We start from the raw sequence: 22,433 nt of genomic DNA on the forward strand, positions 1-22,433 counted from the left end.
TCTTTCTTTTTTTCCTACCTTCAAGCCAAAGGAAGAATGAAAGATTAGCAACTTAAGAGACAATATAAATTTTGATTTAGGAGAGATTACCTCATACTTGTCTGGAACTTGAACAAATGAAGACTGAAAATGCAAAGCATAGCAAGAACAGCTGTGATTTCTGACTTCAAGCCTGTTACTCTCCTTAGAAAAAGCTGCTTCAGTGGAAAAAGAGAACACAAGACTGCCCAGGTGCTTTAGGTTCCCTCACAGTACAGTGTATTTTCAGCATGTGACTCTATTATGATGGCAAATTAAAGTTCAAATATCTTCATGATTGGCCATATATGTAATTTAGACTCCCCCCCCCATACAATACAATTATCCTATGTAAAAATGTATTTTAAATATATACATCTTAACTTTTGCACTGACACCAGTTATCAACGTTTTTACAGTTAAAGGACTTTAGCTTTTGCAAGGCAGATCAAATTTACGTTAATGACAAAATCACTTTGCTTGAGATCAGACTCCTGTTCATCAAGTCAGTCAGCAAAAAGTCCATGCCTACTTAATACCAAAACTTGTACTTAGATAATTTACAGCCCTGTAATTAATTCTGTCTGAAATTACTTTTGAAATTTCACCAATAAACCCATATTAATACTTTTTTGGTCTACAGTTCTCCTTCTCATAAATTCATTAGACATTTCCTGCAAGTTCCAAGATATGATTAACTGAAAATACAATTACCAGATTTCTAATTGGAAATGCAAGCTGTAGTCTCTTTGTTCTTGTGTTTCTTGTTAGTTTCTTGGGTTTAAATTCCAATACAGCTGCTATTTTCTATTATAATCCCTCTGGTTTTACAATATCTCAAAGGAGCACAAAGGAATTGGCACTCAAAAGCTGTTCAAGGTGGGCTGACAACATCAGCAATTCTAGCCAAGACCCAAAGAACTGGGTAGTGTGCAGGGGTCCCCCTCTCCAAAACCCCCTTCTCTCTGTTTCCACACTTTTTGACGCAATTTGTCTCCCCACTTCATAGACTCACAGAATGGCTGGGTTGGAATGCACCTTTAAAGGTCCTTGCAAAGAGCAGAGACATCTTCAACTACATCACTTCTCCTCCTTCCACCTGAACACTATGTGCTCTCTCTCATGATTTCCATCCCACTGCCTCTTTTGAAGAACTATCAGTATGTAACTCTCTAAATTAAACTAAATAAAGCTTTCATTTAATCAGTAGGAACCAACGACCAAAGGAGGAGTTGCTCCATTCAAAAAGGGCACAAACTGCAACACAGGATGGTCCAGCTGTACACCAGGGAACACTTTTACGGTGAGGACGACCAGTCCTTGGCAGAGATTGCCCAGAGCCATTGTGGAGTTTCTATCCTTGGGGATATTCAAAGGTCAGCTGGACACAGCCCTGGGCAACTGGCTCTAAGTGGCCCTGCTGGAGCAGGGGGGCTGCACAGATGACCTTCAGAAGTTCCTTTCAACCTCAGCCATTCTGTGATTCTGTGAAAATGCCACCAGCTGTAGCTACTGTATTAAAAAACAATTGGAAGAAGGGGTCATTTTTTTAAAGACTACAACTTTTGCTACCTTTGCCAAAGAACACAACTTTATCTCAGTGCTGAGACATGTATGCCCAGGATCTACATTTAAAGCAGGTCTTCCACTTTGATTTATTTATTTATCTATACCATGCTCTGCACTACCATAGTTTTAAAAATATCCTCCTGACATGACACAGAATAATTACTACAAATATTTACTTTTAATCAGGAAACCTCAGAATAGGGTGTTTTGCTAGTCATGTTCCTTACTCAAAAATTTATGATGACTCCACAATAAACTTGTTTTCACAAAACTACCTCCACAAACTTTTAGTCAATTTACAGTCTTGGGATATTTGAAGCCCAAATGCATATTATTTTTTTGCTATGTTCTTTTGTGGATAATACTCTACAATGTACTTTTATGCATATATATATATATATATATATATACATAAACACATAAAAGTGCAAGCCAAGACAAAACTTCAGTGTTTGCACAACAGCATTGGTACTGGTTGCATCAAGAGCTCAGTCATGTTCATACCAAGCAGTCTAGACAGTGCTCACTACCACTGATAGGAACATGTATGTTAATATGACTCTAAAAAATGTAAGTTAATTTAAACACATTATACATTTTTAGGGATGAGAGGGTAGCTTTGTCTTTCATTTTTTGAGTTTTTTTTTCCTTACCTTGTAAACTTTCAGTAATTACTGATCACCTTTAATTACATTTTAAAAATGTATTTTTATACCTGATCACAGAGAGTGAGCCTTTCCTAACAATTTTGGTTTCTGAGGCTCGGAAACATAGTCTTTCTCATAAATTCCTACAAAGTCGGATAGGAACATCATGTCAGAATAGACATTAAAGACAGGAAAGCAGTAAATGTAGATACATAGCACCTTGAAATTACACTGATTCAAGACTGGAAAGAAAACTTTCCTGGGAGGCAGGAAAAGAAGAAGGAAGATAACAAAAGGTGCTGTCACTTCACACAGTATATGCAGTTGTATGGAAAACCTCACCACCACCATAAATCCAAAAGACATATCCTCACGATTCAGAGACTAGCTTAGATATGGATGTCTGAAGACCCACCCATGATGTGGCATGGAAGCACATGGAGGAAATCACTCAGTGACAATAAGTAAGGTTTTCCAGTTCATGTGCTAAATTCTCAAGGAAGAAGTTGGGGAATGAAGGCATCAAAGTCAGCTATTGCACAACTGTAAGAGAAAGTGCTTTCAGCAGGGGGAAGCCTCTTCCATGTCCTTGTAACTTTGGAAGGTTCATTTCAATTACATTGACACTTTCAATGATAGATAAACAGATTGATAGAGAAATATTACATAAAAGTCTTGACGCACAAACCCTCCAGGTCTATTTAACAAAGAGCTAAATCCTTATTGCCACCAGCAGTAGACTTAATGATCACAGAAGAAATTAATCACATCACACACTGCCTCACTCTTCTCAGTGCACAAGCTGGACATCATAATAAGAGCACATTTGCTTCCTTCTAGGTTTTTCTTTATGAACATAAATCAGTAAGTAGGTATGTCTTGCTCCATCCATGGTTGTAAGAACATGTACTCATCAGCAAAGACTACAAAAAACCTATATAGTTTTTACTTCCTTTGCATGTTATGAACTCTTTTTATCAGATATTAAAAACTTAATTTTTATCACCTGAAGAAGTGGCTTACAAAGTCTGTAAAGGTCAAACATTTTCTTTCACCCTGATAAACCAAGTTACTGAGAGGCAACACCTACCAGAGGTCCCATAGCACTATTGAGTGATCCTAACTTCCTACTATTGAGATGCCCAGGAAAGACCAGAACTTCATTGTCATGTAGGGCTGCCAAAGCATGGTGAGACAAGTGTCTTCATCCTCCAGTACAGGAGAAGGAGTATGTTTACATCAATTGTCTGTTTGTGCACTAAAAATTACAAAAATCCACTTGGAGTGGTGGAGAAGCAGCCTGATTCAGCAGTGGCATGAAGTAAAACAATGCATCTTTTAGAAGGTGTACACTGCAGAACACCCTGGCACATTCTACCTAAGTTATACCAAACTTAATTGGAGTTCATTCAACTATTTTTTTTTCCAAGTTAACAACATATAATTTTATCAACAGCAGAAAACACATAGAAAAATTTATATGTATATATATTTTTTTTTTAAACCTAGAACATATTTTGTCTTTTTTTGTATTTTGACTTTTTTTGTTTTATGTTTTCTTACCTTCTACCGCTCTCTTGAAGAAAACTTTACAGCTGCCACACGTAACCACCCCATAATGACATCCAGATGCCTCATCTCCACACACCAAACACACTTTGGAAGGTCTTGAAGATCCAGTTGATACACTTCTCAATGAAGAGCTGGAGTAAAAACAATCAAACAAAACAGCTATGAATATTTCAAATCCCACTGGCCATAATACAAAGTTCAATTAAGAATTCATAACAGGTATATTGCTCAAGGCACCTAGCAATTAGGAAACCACAACTCTTTCTGGCACTGACTGGCTGGATACACGAATTGCTTTAATTAGTAAGTGCAATATTTTTATTATCTGTTTCAAAACAACACCCATAATATATCAATGTTAATGTGAGAAGTTCCCACAAGGGCAATGGTAGCTTACTGGTAGCAGATGATTAAAATTGAAAGTAAACAAATAAACCAACCAACCACTCTGACAGCAACCTGACAGCTGTACATTTCCTTTCTGTTTCTTTGTTTGAAGCCTTCACAGCCGAGGAATACCTGTACAAAAGCCTCTAAGGCCATTTTATGAAGTAACACAGCAAACATAGTAACACAGCTTTTGGTAAGCTATAAGTGGTACAGGGGGGTAGGGGGGCTCTTATGGGTTTACAGTAAAAGTGTTTCAATTAACCCTTCCTGTTTCAACTCTCCTGTCCATATTTCTGCTTATCACTGCAGTGAGTCCTTGAAATATTTCTAATATTTCTGTAATTTAACACATTACTTCTGACAGAGTTTTGGAGCCTTTTTACTTTCTGCAAGTGCAGAAAACCCTTCTGTATGATTATAAGTGCCAGAAAAGCAGCACTGGAGGTTCAGACCGTCCCGAAGTTTTGCAGACTGACACACCTTGCAAACCCCACTTCAATCATCTACCGCCTTCTTAAATGACAGGGCTCTTCTGTGGTTGGCTCTTCTTAAGCCATAACTCTCCAACAGTAGCTTTAGGAAGTATTTTTTTCACTGGCACCTCTAAAAGACAGCGCTTTTCAAAAACAAGTCACATTTAATGATATCGTGAGTTTCCTCCCTCCCTTCTTCCCCCAGGAACTGGAAATGCCACCCTAGTGTAATCAGCATGCTTGGAGAAACATGCCAGATCCTGAAGGAGATGAAAGCTTTGGATCCCTCCCATGTCTCCGTAGGGCTAGGAGAGTCTCTCCTTCCACACAGCCTCTCTTCTCCAGGTAAACATGACCTCTTACATTTCTTCACATTATCCCTCTGAATGCTGCCAAACAACTACAAAAACAACCCTAAAAGACATTGATGAGGAAATAATTGAGTAGCTCAAACTGCAAGTTACAGACTATTTGTCCATCAGACATCGGGAAAGTGCACAGGTAGTCTAATTCAAACATAAGACAACAAACTTGCTTAAGAAATTTCAAGTATGTACTCTTGCCTTTTTCCAAATTCCTAACTTCCTTTAAAGAGTTGTACAGAGGCCAAGTGATTTATCCAGGGGGCACAGCTCGAATTGTCACTCCAAATGAAGGACCGCAACTCTCCTGGCCTGCAGCTTTACTGTAGCATCAAATCTAAATGCCTTTTTAAATGACAGTGTTCAGATGTTAATCAAAATGTTCCAAATAGTATTCCTGCTCTTGTCTGCTCGCTAGTCTGTTAGATTTACTAGTTTTAGTCCTTGTGCTATTTATACTTTCATTACATAACATCACACTACTTGATAATTGCTAGGTGTTGGTATTAGCTCATCTGTTAGAGAGAAAGACTCACCAAATCTATGTTAAAATAAGTTCTGTGTGCTCGTGTCACAGTCATACCTGTGCATGTTGCATTAATCTACCCTAAGGAAAGATAACTTCTCCAGGATTTGCCAAGGCTGTGCTGGTATTCAGCTCTGCCTTCGGATGTGTTTAGGCAAAGAACAGGACTTTCTCCCTCCAGCATGTTCCCTACTGCATGAAAAAAAATGAAGCCTCTAATTAAACAAAATTCTTCAAAAAGTATCTGCTTTCTAGAGAAAAATGTCCATAACCTGGGCAACTACCCTTGAAAATTCTTTCTTTTCCTTTTTTTTTTTTCTTTTTTTTTTTTTCATTGCAAATGTCAGTATTTTGCTGAAGAAGGTAACTTTTCAATTCTGACATAACACCAAAACGTCTCAGGGGATTTGTAATTTTGATGCTGCATGTTCCCATTTCTTCGTAAGACTAGCAAAACCTTTCCCAGTCGTTCCACCCTGAAAAAGGTCAGTGTATTTTTTTGATATCTAAAAAAAAAAAAAAAAATCAAAGGTAATTTTGTTAGAGAGTTCTTCCTGTAGAGAAATGGAGGTTTCCAGGGTATCACAGCAGTGTGCATGACTTTTTATTTTTATGCATATACGCACACACATGCTTCTCTATATATACATACTGCATATATATATAATTATGTATTATTTTTAGTTGAAAATAAATTGTCGTGTAAGATTTGCACAAGGTGGGAGAGCCTTTTTTTAGATACAAGCTACCCTATAAAATTGTACTTATACAGAATTATTAGGTAAAAAAAGCCAGCAAAGACACATTGAGACACCAGTTGATCCATGGCTATTATTAAATGCCTACCTACGACGTAATCTACAGCATATTTTATGCAGCGCTTCTCTAAACTAAAGACTTGAATGCAACTGAAAGGCAAAGTTTCAATACAAAGCATGCATTCAGCTACTCAGCCACATCATCACAGGTGGAAACTGAACATTCTGCAATGAAACTCAATTAACTCATTCTTGTAATCAGTTTAAAAGTGGAATAGCTTAAAACACAAACAAGGTATTGTCATTTAATAGGAGTATCCAATATGGAGCAGTTCTCAAATACTTCATTGAAAAGAAGCATTTATATTAGCTGTTGGTACTTAAATCTCCTCCACCTTGTGCCAGCTCTAGCTACGATTGTATTCTAATGAACAATGTTTGGCTTGTTTTTAAACTCTCTCATGTTCTCTTTCACCCATGCTATACCTGAATATTCGCCAATTTAAAATGTTGCTATAGTACCTCATACAAGGGTAGAGAGGTGTTTGTACATACCTGCAAATAATAACAGCCTGAGCACAAAAAACATGCTCAAATCACACGGCTAAACCTCAGGTTAGGTTGCTCTCTCCATGGACGCTTTTATTTCTCAACAAGGCACACATGGATGGTTATACTTTTTCCTCCTAAATCTCTCTTGGTTCAGGTTGTTATCCCTTTCTTAGTGACTCTGACCACTGTGAACAAGACCTGCACCAAGATCTGAGTGGAGATCAAACCTTTATTTCAAGGTCAGACATCCAGTTTTTATGACACAGAATGACACTTCATTTATTCATCAGTTTTATTCCACCAATTCTTTCATTAATCCTTTTAGCTCTATAGTACGTACAGGCAGAAAAACTATTCTAAACCCCCCACATTGAAAGTGCTTTTCATGCATGCTCCAAGTTAAATATTTCCCTTTGCATTAATTTTCTACAGCCACATGCCATGAATTTTTATCAAGTAATCCTAATGTAAACTGGCATTTGGGAAAAGTTACAGGCAGGTAACACTTAATAAGCAAAACCTCAGTGTTAAATTCAGTTGACTGTAGCAGAGATATCTCCATTAATTTAATTTTAGCTGTTTTTCTGGAATTCAGTTTGATTTTTCCAGATGAAAAGTTTAGTTACAATAATCAAAGTTACTGAAGTAACTGAGGCATTCTCTGTTTTGAAATATACAAGAGTTGGTCCATATAAGAACAAATACCATAAAATAAAGATTAAAAACTTTACAATTGACTCCCTGGAGAGTAATTAGCCTACTGCCAAATATCTATTTGAATGACACGCTAAATCTAATGGCATCTGTGGGCCATAGCAGGTTTGAATCTTAAAATTTAGATCAAGTGAAAACACTGTATTAACACATTTGCCCAAAACCAAATTAGAGCCTAAAACATATTGCTCTGATATTTAACAGGGGTTTTTTAAACTTTCACACAATGGACTTTTCTTGACCCAGAACATTCCTTGTGGGTGGGAAGCTACTTTTAATATAAACTCCTAATTGAAAGCACTAGAAATATAAAATAGTGCCACAGAGCTGGCTACTCGTCCTCACTTTCTGAAGACAGTTGCTTCCATAGGTTGATTAGGTAATATTACTTTAATGCCTCTCTCATTATTTCCAACACAAAGCAAAAAACAAGCAAACATATATTCCACCCCCTGCCCCCCTCCCCCCCATACACACACAAACTCTGCAGGATTCAAACAAAGGAGATCTAACACAGCATACATATTTTATCACAATGCTTTTACAGCCAAGGGCAGCATGGACCAATTTAACAACGCCAAATGTATCTTCTAAATGATTTGTAAAATTGTTGCTTAGATGGCTCCACTAACATTTGTCACGTTGTGGGGTATGTGATTAAGAATAAGCCTGATTTATGATCCTCAACAGTGCAAATGCTGGCAGTCAAATGCTGACCTTGACTAGCCATTGCCATCAAGCCCATTTGTGTGTCTGAGAGTTGGCTTTAGTAATAGTTATATGGAGAATTAATTAAAAATAACAGATTTTGTAAAGAAGAGTCAATAAACCCACAGATAATCCAGCATTTTAAAAGCTGATTATATAGGTTATTATGCTTTTCAAACCAGATGTCAGACAGGAGCACAGTTTAAACAAATGATGCCTCTCTGATGATAAAACAAAGCACTCCAAAAAAGCATAAAGCCACAATATGAATTCTAAACTCATTTGTTCCAAGCACTTTTATTATTATGAGATCTAGATGAGTCCCTTTTCATTCCACGTCATTGACTTTTCTTTTTCATATTGAAATTCTCTGGCAGTAAAACAAACAGAAGGAACCTGGGCACACCTCGATAAATAAAGTTATGCAAAAACAAAGGAAAAAAAAAGTTAAGATAGTAGAATCATATTTTTACCATAGGGAAAAAACTCCTCAACCTGTAAGAGGAAGAATAGTTAGGATATTCAAGATGCAAAGACTGCCTGCAGCTTACTTCTACCTGCTCACCTCATTTCTGAAGGGGCATAACCTCCAGCAAGAGTCGTCATCTACTGGGGACTGGCACACAAAAACATGATAGTTAACTTTGCACACACAAATTCTGAAATTAACCTCCCCGTGGCCCAGAACAAGACCTGTGTATTTCAAATGGTATTTCAAAACCATGATGTGGTTGGTCTGGTTGAGCACGGGGACCAGAGCTTGGGCCCATCTTTCCCACGCAAGGAGGGTCGGACGGTCAGGAGCTGACCAAGAGCCACCCAGAGCCAGTTGTGCTGCTGCAAGAGCACACTCACATGGCCTGGCCTTCACCAACCTCCACGCAGCAGGCCAATCACTTATGCACAAGGAGACAAGAAACTTCCGAAATGAACAACAATACAGCTCCTTGCCACCTGGCACTAAAATCAAGACACAGATTTTGACGGTAATGATACCCTAGAAATATACTCTCATCCCCCTCCAAATAGTTCCCTGAATTCTTTCTTGTTTCCACAGATAATCTTATGTCCTTAAGTACTTCCTTTTGCCTGGTCAGTTCTTTTAGAAGCTCTGAAGTACCTTTCTTTCTTTCTTTAACTCATCATTAACTCAGTCATCAGAGAAGACAGTACAACCATCTCCTCTTCACACTACCTCTGTTATTTTTGTGCACATTCTCATAGAAACAATAATTTCATTGCCCAAGATAATTCTAATAGTCATTTGGAAAATGCTGTACTGGGCAGAAGATGTCCAATAGATTATCCGACCACTACACAACAATATTATTCACAGCCTCCACCAGTGCCTTGCATCATCTCCCAGATTTTGCTCCATGCTGCTCATTTTCATTGTCAGTACTAATGTTTGACCAGTATCAGTTTCTGCTTGTATAACACAAATTTTTAAAAAGCTTCACTGCAGGAAGACATCCTGGCTCTCTCCTATAAGTACTTGAATAAAGTAGATTAGCAGACTGGAAAATGGTATTTCTTAAATGTCAGAGTATATAAACCAATCTTCTTGTCAGCAGACCAAGAAAGCAGAGAGAAGTGAAAAGGTGCAGAGATGAAACGACCAGATTTTTGGAGGAGAAGGTAGTCACGTGGGACCTCCTGAACACTGAGTTAAGGAAGAACTGCTGGAATCAAATCACCCCTGAGCCTCAGCAGTAACACTCCCATGTGCAGGAGGAGCAACATTTACCCTCTGAAGTTTGGCAAACTGCTAAATAAGCTAGCTGCAAATAATGCTGAGTTTCTCAGGACATTATCCTGGTCCCACAGAGATGAAGACAGAGGTTATAAAAGCAATGTAGAAATTATGTTTCCTTGGATAAAACAAGAGGACTCTTATGGCCACTACCAACCCTTATACCCACTACCAACCCTTATACCCACAACCTTAAAAAAAGGCTAAAATTATTGTTTTTAAGACTAAACATTGAAACAAACAAACAGTTTAAGACTCAAATCTTGAATAGGGTTTAAATATTTTAGGAAAGTTAACTATGAACTTTAGTGCATATTATGTATGACAGTTGCCAAGCATAACATTTGAATCAGTGCACGCTTGCCCTGACATCTTGAGTACTGCATCAGTCCATAAGTAATGTAAGGGGTTAGGGAAAGAATTAGTTATTCCTTTAATGTCTTCTCTCCACCAGAATAACAAAGATAATGAAAATATGAATTGAAAATACATTTCCAATGTAAAATTTTCAGGAAATTCAATTAAGGACACAAAAAATTACCTAGAAAATAGTATCTTCTTGTGTTATAAATCAATTATTTTTGAAATGTTGCAAACTTCAGGATCTTGAAGCTCATAATTAGATAGCCATTTGCTCATCTTTGTTTTGTTTCAGCTAATGATGAACTACTCCTGCATCTCACTATTACCCACTGTAATTTTATAAAATGGACCACTGTCTCACCAAGATAAACTTATTTTGCCACTTACAAATTTGAGGATATATTTTGAAGAAATTTAAAAAAAACTAACTGAACAAATAACCAACCCAACAACAACAAAGACAAAATTCAGTAGCTGTGATACTACATTTAATCTTAGGAAATGCTTAGGATGATGGAACATGTAGGAATCAGAGAGGAAAGTGCATTTAGTTAAAAAAAAGCAAACTGAGAACTCAGATGGTTTCTTTCCTCAGCAACTCCAGCTTTCACATTAAGTTACTTTATTTAGCAATGCCTAAGGGTCATACACCACCTTTCATACCTGGATCTTAATTATGATAACAAGCAAACCCTGATGTGCACTAATAAAAAAGGCTCCAACCTTTCCCTCAAGCCCCAGCAAATCTAAAAAGATGCACCTAGGATTTTAAAAAAAGCATTTAAATTCCAATGTTTATTCAGCAAATAGAAGCTGATGGGTTCTGTGCTGTAGTCACCAATGAACAGGTTCCTGTATTTAGTTTAACCTTAAGGCATATGTTGATTTTACAAAATGAAGCAAGTGTGCTATGCTCCTTCAGTTCCCATTTGCCTTAGTGGATGCTGACAGGACCCAGCATTTTCCTCCATCCAGCTGTAAACCTTGACTTTTCCTTGACCTTCTCTCCTGAAGTCTTTTGGTAGCAACTACAGCTGGCTATCCAAATTTTACCTCAAAATAATCTGTTGACTACAGAAAAATATAAACTTAAGCATAAACAAAAGTGTGTTGTGGTGGACTGAAACTGAAGAGAACTTATCTCCCAGGGAAATAAATCTAATTTTTACCCACTGACTTAGTGAACAGAGAAGTATAACATCCTCCTACTATTCCTCTGCAATGCTCTTTTCTCTTCTAACTACTGTCACATGATACCAAGCACCAACTGCCCCAGGGAAATAAAATTTACTTGCTCTGCAGGTTTTTTAGAACATAAATATAGTTATCTATTGAAATTGAATGGTTAACCTAGATGGGGAGTTTCCTATCAGGAATAAGCCTTCAGCTTTGGAAGCCAGAGAACACCAGTAAGCCTCACAGTGCATTTGCTCTAACTTTTCATATTTGGTCCACTTATAGAATTAGTGCAGTTTAAATGCATGCAATGTTGGTGTTTGTGGTGCTGATTATAAATTGCTATGTATAGCAAGATAAGGCAGGAACAGTTTATCTGGAAAATTATCTAGTTAATTATTGAAAGTCTACTTGAGAGGGGGGAGGGAGTATATTTAACTCTTTCTTTTCCTGCACCTGCCCACCTGCCATAAATAAAAAGAGATAAATAGCTTTGAAAAGTTCAGTTTTTCATAGCACCATCTCATTTTTCAGCACTGGTCAATAAGTGAACCAATATGCATCTTGGTTACTCTCTTAGGAGAGCACAGTAGCATTTACCTGGTGAGGCTCTGCTGCTTTATCAGTCAGCAATATTTTGGGCTGCATAAAATGCAAGTGAGGTTCACCTGCTGGATGGGGGCACCAGTGGGAAATCATTACCACGAGGAGATACAGGCAAGACAAGACCCTGTGACTATATTGCTCCGCTACTGAAGACTTGTAAGACAAAGAAAAACTGAACAAGCAAGGAAGAAGAAAAATATACATAGAAGACTTAGAAGCAGGGAGACGCTAATAAGTAATAAGAGCATTTCCTAAAAAAGCCTCCTCATTTCAAAGGAAAGCTCACTACTTTTTTTTCAAGTTCTTCCCTCAGAGTCTAAACAAGCAACTCCTAAAAGTACCTGCCTTTGCTTGAAGGTTTATTTTATGATACCCTTATTACAGCAACCTGAAATGACATCGATGACCAGAGTATGGACCAGTAATGACCTTAAGAAATGTCATTCTGCTGCAGAGACAAATCTACCTGGTACACTGGGCAACAGCTTGGCCCCAAAAGTCCTAAAAGAATACCTATATTAAAGATATTAGTTCATAACAGAAGCAGTTTGGTCCAGTTGGACATACTTTCCTATTACAAAATGGTTTTTTTTAACTTCTGAGTGCATGATCTGCTTCCAGAGAGAGTCAGCACACCACTACTGCCCTAACCACACAATATAAAAAGTTTACAAGAGTTCCATAATCAAATAATTTAAAAACAAAATTAAATTATTTCATATTAGCAAAAAAAGTAAACTGAACTGCCATCCATGGTCTACTGGGGATTAAAATACCACAACAGAAAAACCTCCAGAGCAACCATGAAACCATAGGGAAAAAATGCACCAAGGCACAAAAAAAAGGTTACCATGGGAACAAAGGCTATTTTCCAACTTGTCACATAATAGGCCCAGTATGGTAGACCTTTACTTATAAGAGCAATCCCACAGGTTTAGAAAGGCAACATGTATAATTATTACTTGAGCTGAAAGAATCTAATGGGAGGATGGAATGGGGGGTTTGGCCTTTCAACTCCCTTACGCCCCCCATCCAACAAGAGAAAATTAATATGGATATTGAAAGAGTGTTAGCATTACTGTACCAGCGTCTGCTACACTACAATACCACATAGGAACCAAAAATAGAAGTAGAAAAGTCTGCACACTAATCTAAACTTTATAAGCAGGATGCAGGGAAAAAAGAAAGGCAACAGACAGTATTATTTAGTACGAGCTACCAACACAGAACTGAGCAATAAGACTCGAGCCCATAAGCTTTTCAGGGAAATTCCTGACATGAACAGATTTAAGTATCTTGCTCCATGCAAGGAGTTTTGTCTATATTTGTAAAAGGAAGGCTGGAAAAAGAAATAATATGCTGAAGATGATCTCACTAATCAAAAAGTAATAATCCTTAATAAGGTTAGGCATAGAGCTTACATTTTTTACTCGAAGTTTCCAGCTTACATTTTTTACTCGAAGTTTCCAGCTTGGCACTTGTTTCAGATGATACAGTAAGAGACAAACTCCAATTTTACCACCATCTCTGATTAACAGATATTTTAAAAGAAAAACAGTCATATTATTTTGAAACATCTTCTGTCACTTCTAAACCCACTATTTGAAATAGTGAAAGCTTCATTTTCACTAACATCTTTCCATTTTTAAGAAATTCAACCGGTTCACAGCGTTTTAATGCATAGAACTATCACTTGACACAAGAAGAAAGATGACTCCTGCAGCTCTAGGTACACAGACACTGAGGCAGTTTCGAAATCTGTCTTTTCCACCTTCCTGGTCCCATAAACCAAACCAAATATTCTTCTAAAGTATAAGGTAGAAAAGCCAGAGTAATTTCCACTTTGTTTCCTTTACTGTTCCCCTCTTGTTCCCTTAATGGGCTTTTGCTACTTTTAGACAATGTAACTAAAAAACACTCATGATGTTTGAGGAACCTGCAACACTTGCATTAAGTAGGCAAATCGATGTGGGATTCATATCCGTCAGCTGCTGGGATAGGGAAAAAAGAAAAGAAGGAAAAGTGGCATAGGAGTGGGTATTGTGGCAGACCTTCACGTGGTCTACCTCTGCGAGGGGTGAAGCAGGCCCTCATGAAGCAATCCTTCATTTTTCTGACTGTGGTTTTTTGCTTGGCGAATTACACTTCCCATGGCCTCTGCCTGTGCCTACTGTAAACATAATCGAGCCTTCAGGCACACACGTGACTCCTGGGAATGGTCCTGTGCAGGGTTAAAGGTTGGGCTCAATGATCCCTGTGGGTCCCTTGCAACTCAGCGTATTCTGTGATTCCCTTTCCCAGTCTCTCTGGCTCTCAGCATGCTTACCAACAGGATTGCAATTGGATTTCCTCCAATAATATACAGATCTCAATCCAACCTGTGAATTTTGTCACAGGTGAAATAGCCTTCTTGGGCTTTGCATCTGATTTTAAAATTTGTGATTAGCAGAGGACATGGCAAGCAGCAGCTCCAGTTCGGACAGGGACATCTGTCCCATTTGTGCCACCTTCACCACATAAAGCATCAATTTGCAGAGATCCTCACTCTTCTATTTACAACAAAGTACAGTCAGTCCTGCTGGTACTGATATTGTTGATTACCACATTTATTTGTACACTTTAAGTTCCCCTGTTTTCCCCTGCCTCTAGTTCATGTGGAGGGTTGGGCAGTATAGGTCAAAAGAGAGGTACATTAATGAGTATCCAACAGCCCCATTTCCCATCCTGTTCTTGTAGATGAAGTGCAGATATTCTTTCCATCCTTCTTCCAACTCAGAAAGTCAGGTAGGCTGAACAACAAGCAGGGTGGAGAGAAGAGAGATGCAAGCCACTCATCTTTGTGGTGCCTTCCTCTCTTCACTTTCTTGCCAAAGAGCTTATTTTGAAATGAACACGCAGAAAAAAGATGCTTTAAACTAATCATCAACAATTAGAAAGACGCTGCATACTTGTATCCACAAGAGCAATCAGGAAGACAGTACTGCCAGAGCATTTGTACACACATAACCTGCAAATGCACCAACAGCATTTATGCATTATAGCCCTAAGAGTGATTCACAATTTTTAATTTCACATAACCCTTGGATTTGGGTACAATTATACCTATTTTAGACATCTGGGAACATGACAGAGGAATGGTTTAGGTCATAAACCCAAACATTAGATCCAAAATGCAGTTGTTCAGAGTTCACTATGAAAGTAGAGAATTGCACATGGGAGAAACAGTTTTAGAAACTAGATGCACAGTTAACATTCAATAATTCCTTTTAAAATCCACAGTAATTACATAAGAGGAAAACTCTGTTCCTGTTAACTAAATAAAAACTCTATTGAAAGCCTGTAGAAGTGGAAGGTAAAGTCAACTGCATGTGTTTTTGAAATATTCTAAACCCCAAGTCCTTTCAACTCCTCTTTGCCTATTTTCACAGCAAGTGTAACTGCTGACATGTAATACAGCTATACTGTAATAAATAACTATAAATTTTAACTTTTAAATCAATTAAAATACTCCTCCATTATATGTCAGAGTGACAAGTAATAGCCTGCTGAGTGCCATGGAAAATTTTGGTCAAATAGCAGACGAGAGGGCTGCAATCACTGCCTGATACCTAGAGCAAAGGCTTTTGGTAATTCTCCCACAAGCAATCACAATTGCTGACAAAGTTCAAATTTGTCTTGACAGGATTGTCAAGGCAAACTAGAAACGTTCACAATTGCAAGTCAAAGAATTCATTGTTATTCAGCTGAAATTCACTCTACTGCTCACATACTAATGATACACAGCACTGTACCTACCACTCTCTCTGGCTGAAATAGCCGAAATCCATGTAGCAAAGACTAAAGGAAAATGGGAACACTAAGCAAAATACCAACCAGGAAAGTTATGTTCTACAACTAACACAGCCCCAGTTCATCTCTCAAATCCTCTGCTACATACTGTAAAAATTCTCTTGCAATATATAGCAGGCCTTGATTTTGGAAGGCAGTTTGAATTTAACTTCAGTGGAAATAAGAGCTGGTACAATAATTAAAAACACCACCATTCCTCCCATTTCAGGAAAAGGATGTTTAACTGTTTATGCACAAAAGCACATTACTGTAGAGGCAAACTGGCAGTTAAGTGTGCATAATTATGTGCTTATGCATAAATTTACACAATTTATATAGAAATCAAGGTGTATAGCAGAGTGAGCAAACATTATTACTTGCTAAACCATCACCCCCCAGAACTCATTTATGCAGCCTGAGGCACAGACTTTCAATCTCATTTAGCAAGAACCGCAATATTTACATTTATTGTTGTACCACAAATATTACTCACTGACACAACAGGTCCCACACGGAGAGCAATTAAAGCCAAAGAGAAAGAACCTGGTGACACACATTCTTTGCTTCATTAGCCAATTTCATAGAATCACTGAACGGACTGGGTTGGAAAGGACTTTAAAGATCATCTAGTGCCAATCCCTCTGGCATGGGCAAGGACACCTTCCACTTGACCATGTTGCTCAAAGCCCCACTCAACCGGGCTTTGAATTTCTGCCTATTCTAAAACAATCTGCTTCTTTTTCCCTCCTGTAGCCATCAGAATTATTTCTGCTAAAACCAGGTGTACAATATGCAGAATAAGCACATGGGGGAGAAAAAAGATGACTCAATGCAGAGTAAGCTTTGAGCACCCATAGTTTCAAATGCTGCAGCAATTACAGTCTAACTTCATTTTATTACATGGCTGGAGGATCCAAGAAGTCCCCATCATCCCCACTTGCACACCTCAGGCTTAGACCACTTCACTTCATGCAACTCCTGGCATGGAAGTCCATCCCTATCACAAAGCAGTAAGAGACCTACAACTCCTTACTTCCGTATTTGCTTTCTGTATTGCCAAATAATATACACAAAATAAAGCAAGTGCTGAGCTTCAAAGTATATGAAGAAACTGGTTTTGCGATTTTAAAAAATTATTAAGTTGTAATTCAAGAATAGGAATAATGAAACCTTGTTTCCTTAGTCTTTCTCCTTCCTGCTTGCAACGTTTAATAGGAGAAAAATGCTAACTAGCCCCTTTCCTTTAGTGGGGGCACTAATTGGGTGCCTTTCCTCCTTCCAGTCACTTCTTTTAATGGAACTGGTAAAAGATAACAGCTAAAACTGAATAGCTGTAATAGCTACCCACTGTCAAATTTAGTTGGAATTGGCTGACATTCAAAACTTATTAGGCGGGAACACCCAGACAGCTCAGTTACATAAAAATCTCCTTAGGCTCTGTCTGGGGTTCTGCTGGACTTGCTACCAGGAAGCAGTAACTGTTTGCAGCATGTTATCAGTTACAGATACTCACCAGAGTCACCTATTTTTGCTTGTTTTTCTCAAGTAAAGTGTTCTAGTTTTGCACACACCTATAGATGTCTAGTTACTGAATTTCCAAAAGCTTGCCTGCAGTGGATATTATCACTGTCTTCTGTGTGGTTTTCCACTCCAAATGTGGACTTCCCCTGAACACATCCTAGCAATATTTCCTGAGCTGGCCTCAGAGCCATTCTGATTTTAATGAGCCCATAGAAAGCAGCTTCAGGCAACACACTGTCCACCCTCCTCTTCGAAAATCTGTGCTCCTGTATCTACAGAAACAGTGTTCCTAAGCTATTTGAAAACACTTGTAAGAACTTGACACCTAAAATCTTCTCCAGGATTTTTACACCAGCAAGGACTCCAAGACAGTCCAAGAGGAACTCGCTAATGCTTGGAAGAAACAAGGCTGTTATCCAAATTTCACAGTCACACGGAGGAATGTTAATAAAAGTAAATGCATACCAAGCACTTGTTTGAAGTTCAACGCTTCTTTCATTCCAGAAACACTGCTTTAATCTTGCAAATGCTGCTCTGCCTTTTGTTATCCCTTTTCGTGACTGTGCTGTCAAGCAGCACTCAGGCAAACTTGCTGCAGGAGTAGCAGAAATCACCTACAAATGTCAAGCCTATACCACCAACACGAGTGGTGTCTTCTAGCAGAGCGAGACTGAGGCAGGACCTCAAGTTTTCAACACAATAATTCTCAGGCCAAGCTGTTTGGCAGGATAATCTGGAGAGTCAGTCCCTCCTGCTCTCCAACATTTGGGAACCAACTGTAGTCGCTGGCATGGAGCGGGCTGCAGGTTATCAGCTGCACAACATTGGATTTGATGCAAAACCACTTGAAGTTGAAAATCCCAAGAACTCTGTGACACAGAAGGCAGTTTCACCTATCACAGTCACCAAACGTGTCAAGAAGCAGCCCTGCCTACAAGACACCAAGTCAGATAGGGCAGGGACAAAGCCTCGTGCCTTTCTGATAGAGGAAAGCTGTGATGTTCTGCTCTGATTGAATGCAACTTGCCAGAGCTGCCAATTCAAGAGCTGGCCCAAACAGCTGAATTTTACCGAATCTGAAGAAAGCCTTGAGATTAATGGTGTTACAGGCTTTGGTTTACTTGACAAAGAAAACATACAGGCCTTTATTCTCAGATTTTCTAAGATTTCCTTGGCTGAAAAATTGCATTAACTGTTCCTCAACCAAAATAAACCTACAGTCTACTGACATTTATTCCAGTAAGGGCAGAAGTTTCTTTTTCCTGCAAGAAGTGAATGATGACACCATTTTGCAAAGCATGAGCTCTACTCCTTTTGTAGAGTTGAATCTCTCCACCGTTGAGCTTCTGACGAATCATCTTCTCGTCCTTGATGCCTGCAGACAGTTGTGCCTTTATCAGACTCTCTGGTCAGCTATTCTGGCAGAATTACCACAAGTACCTGCTGCCCTTCTCTACAGTATTTACAGGACAGACAGAAGAGTCTGTGCTATTTTGCTGCCTACTGTTCTTTGCTGGGTAGGTCAGAAAACTTTGTTTAATGCTTCATTAGAGATGCTAGACAGAAATTTTAATAAATTGGTACACTCCATTGGTTTGGCATTTCCTTGTAGCTGGCTTTCAGTGTTTGATCATTTTGATTATGGACCGATGCAACACCACTGAACTTACAGCCACAGACTAGTTTTAAGCAGACACTGAACTTCATGTCTCTTCTATGCCTTTTCTGCCATTATAGTTACATCTTAAAACAATGGCAAACCTCCCCTGCCCCTGGTTTTTGCAGGAACCATGCATGCAACCACAACAAATTCATGGTGGCCACTGTGAAAGCAGAGTTGGTAAGCCTTTACCAGGCTGCCACAGGCTGCTTGTGATCACTGTGATAGCTCCTCAGAAACACTGGTCTCACCTGGCAGCAGAGGGTATAACAACTACATCAGAATTCAGGAGAAGAATAGAAAAAAAGTGGCTTTCCTAAGTGTTGAAGATACTGCTAAATGCATAACCCTCAAATAATGCAACTGGCTGTGCTCCTAAAGGTATTTAGTAACTATTTTAAAGTTACTATGGTCTCACGGAAAGAAAAAAAAACACCCTACAAACTATGGTATGAAGAGAGTCTAAGTCTATGAACGAATATTGATAAACTGCTGATCATGATGTGCCATAATTATTCTTAGACCATGAGGTCACAATCCTAAATTATGAAACTGCTGAAATAATATTTTTTTGAAGTTTCATCTTTCCCTTATGCATAAAAATCTCTGCTAAGCGTGCAAAATCTTGACCTCAAATTTAAGGACATTATGCTACTTTAATAAATTATATAGAAGGCTTGACTTGTGATCAAGAAAATATTAAGTCTTGAGTTATTATATTCTACATTGTTTCTTTACTCATTAAACCTGAAGAGCTTTCATTAAAAATAGAGTAATTCAATTCACTGACGTATTATTAACAAAACATGATATACATATTTAAATTCCAATGCTGTGAAAGAGATGACAGGGATAAACTGAATAGCTGAAATCCAGATGATGTAAAAGAAACACAAAATCTTATCTATAAAGCAAGGGCTTCAACATTTTAACTTAGCCCAAATTTATTTTCATGGGCATAATGTAATGGAAAAAAAAAAGTTTACAGAAAATATATGTATTACATTGGATACTGTTGTCTTAAGAAAATACACTTCAGCTCCATACTTAATTAGAATTAGATGGCAAATTCCTCTTCAAAATTTGACATATTTTTTGCTGTTCCTGATAAGGTTGCAGTGGCCTGTATACATGATTGAGAAGTTACCCACGAAGACTGTTACTCAAGTGCACAAGTACAGCCATCGCCCCAATTAACTATTTATGAGCTGTTCCACTGCTCTAGAAAAAGTGCACTGCTATAAGAAAAAAATTGCTCATTAGTAAGCAGCCCGTTAAGGTATTTTTAAATATAACAATGCAATTTTGGTAGACACATGCACATTATTTTTTAAGGAGAAGAGGAACCAAAGCATTTTACTTTGGAGCTGAGTGGTTTAAAATTTTAATGAAGAAAGGATTTAAGATTGTATTATAGGAAACAATGTCTCATTGACAGAAATGTAGTTAAGATAGTCCTGCAGATCTTTCCATCTCTTACTTCTGTGCCGTTTTACCCTAGGCATGCATATGCTTCCACTGAGTCCGAAGACTGGCAGGGAAGCAGGGAGAGAGTGCTACTTCCAGGTGGCTCCTCCTGTAAGGGAATCTCTGCCACAGCTTCCCTTCACATCCTCAACACTACTGGAAATAACTCTGCACTCCTAAACTGAAACTCCTCCTCTATCAAATGGAGAAAATTTTAAATTATTTAAGTGAAGAAGTGGCAAAATTATTCTCATCTGATTATGCTAAGCAGACGAGGGGGGAGGAGAGAGGGGGAGAATGAGAGAATATGGCAAACCTGTCCTGGTCAATTAACTCTATCAATCAGTGAATTGAGAGTGCTCTAAGGTGCTCTGGTTATTACTGATAGTATAGAAAGATTATATAGATCACTTCTGTATTATTGCAGTCCTCAAGTCTTTTGAGAAATTAACACATGTAAAACAATCAGTACTACTTGAAGTTGTCCCCTTCATTTCCAGTTTTCTGCAATTTCCTTACTAAAAGTACCCAAGAAGCCATCTTATCTGATATTCTACCAGGTCTGGACAAAATACAAAAAATATTTCATAACTGAATTACCAGATCGATGAGTGACACTAGAGCACGACCTGTCAAATTGTTACTGAACATCACCTTCTAAATTACTGTCTACCCAGTTGTTTCAAATACATGCAGTTTTCTTAGTCCAAATGAGCTTGTTGCTTAAAATACTCCTGCATCCTACACATTTGTTCCTGGAAGATAAGATGATCTGGAGCCCATCAGAAATACTGCCTGGCATGTTTACCTGCCTCAAGCCCTCACGTTATTTTGCAGCATCCTCCTCTGCTGTGAATTTATCAGAATAACATTTTCCTGCAACAAAACACGCAAATAACCATCATCTGTGTGAGGACACACTACCCAAAAATGTCATAAATGAGAAACCTTGCTGCAAATTGCTAACACTTTGATGTTAACTTGCTGCTCAAAGTTGATCTTAACATTTAACCACCCACATGTCCAGATCTCTGAGGATGACTCTAGGGATCCAACACCTCACTAGCTTACTTGTGTAATGCCGACAGTCCAACAGCCTTTCTTTCCCTCTCTGTCTCCCACCTCTCTTCTCTATGTTCTTATAAACAATATCACCCAAACATAAAATTATATGCAAGAATAACAATAGGCAACAGTGAGACTTAGCCCAGTAACAGAGTCAAAGTATGACATTTCCAGCTGCTGCATGCTGCTAACTCCAGTCCTGTTTGGGCCAGCTTCAAAACTGCCACAGATTAGATACAAAAATAAAATTCTGAGCTGCTCCAGAGGGGAGCTAACAGAGCAGAGGACAAATGACATGCATGATCCTCCCCAACCACAAACCTCCTTTATCCTCTACAAGGAATGTATATGAAATACAATATAGATCATACAGATACCAACTAAAATAAAAATAAAATAATAATAATAATAAAAAAATTGCTCTTCCTTTCCAAGTAAGACAAAATTAGTGTTGAGCTGTGTGATCAGCTCCTGAGTTTACAACCATATTGTTTATTTATATAGTTATTCTCTTTCTATATTTTCAATAACCTTCTATCTTTCTGCCTTTTAGCTGAAGGCAATCTCTTCACATTTTATGCCAAATGGAGCCAAAATAGGTATCAGTGCTTAACAATTATTCCCTTAAATTTCTTGGGTGAAGAGAGGGAAAAGATAGGGAAGAAAGAAATTAGGGAGTATATTTAGTACTATCTCTTACCATTT

The 22,433-nt window shown here is 38.2% G+C and overlaps 1 protein-coding gene across 5 annotated transcripts in view; it reads right to left on the minus strand.

Moving 5' to 3' along the window:
• The window catches only part of NR3C2 (nuclear receptor subfamily 3 group C member 2), a 205,124-nt gene that overhangs the window by 83,980 nt on the left and 98,711 nt on the right, over nucleotides 1–22,433 (minus strand). For all 5 annotated transcript variants that reach the window (XM_027893635.1, XM_027893636.1, XM_027893634.1 and 2 more), the window contains one exon: nucleotides 3,798–3,937. In XM_027893635.1, the coding sequence (XP_027749436.1) occupies nucleotides 3,798–3,937 (140 nt within the window). The remainder of the gene's footprint in view (nucleotides 1–3,797; nucleotides 3,938–22,433) is intronic.

This window comes from Empidonax traillii, unplaced genomic scaffold, assembly GCF_003031625.1.
Source record: "Empidonax traillii isolate 1590-97213 ecotype Southwest subspecies unplaced genomic scaffold, ASM303162v1 scaffold399:size634673, whole genome shotgun sequence".
Taxonomy (NCBI): domain Eukaryota; kingdom Metazoa; phylum Chordata; class Aves; order Passeriformes; family Tyrannidae; genus Empidonax; species Empidonax traillii.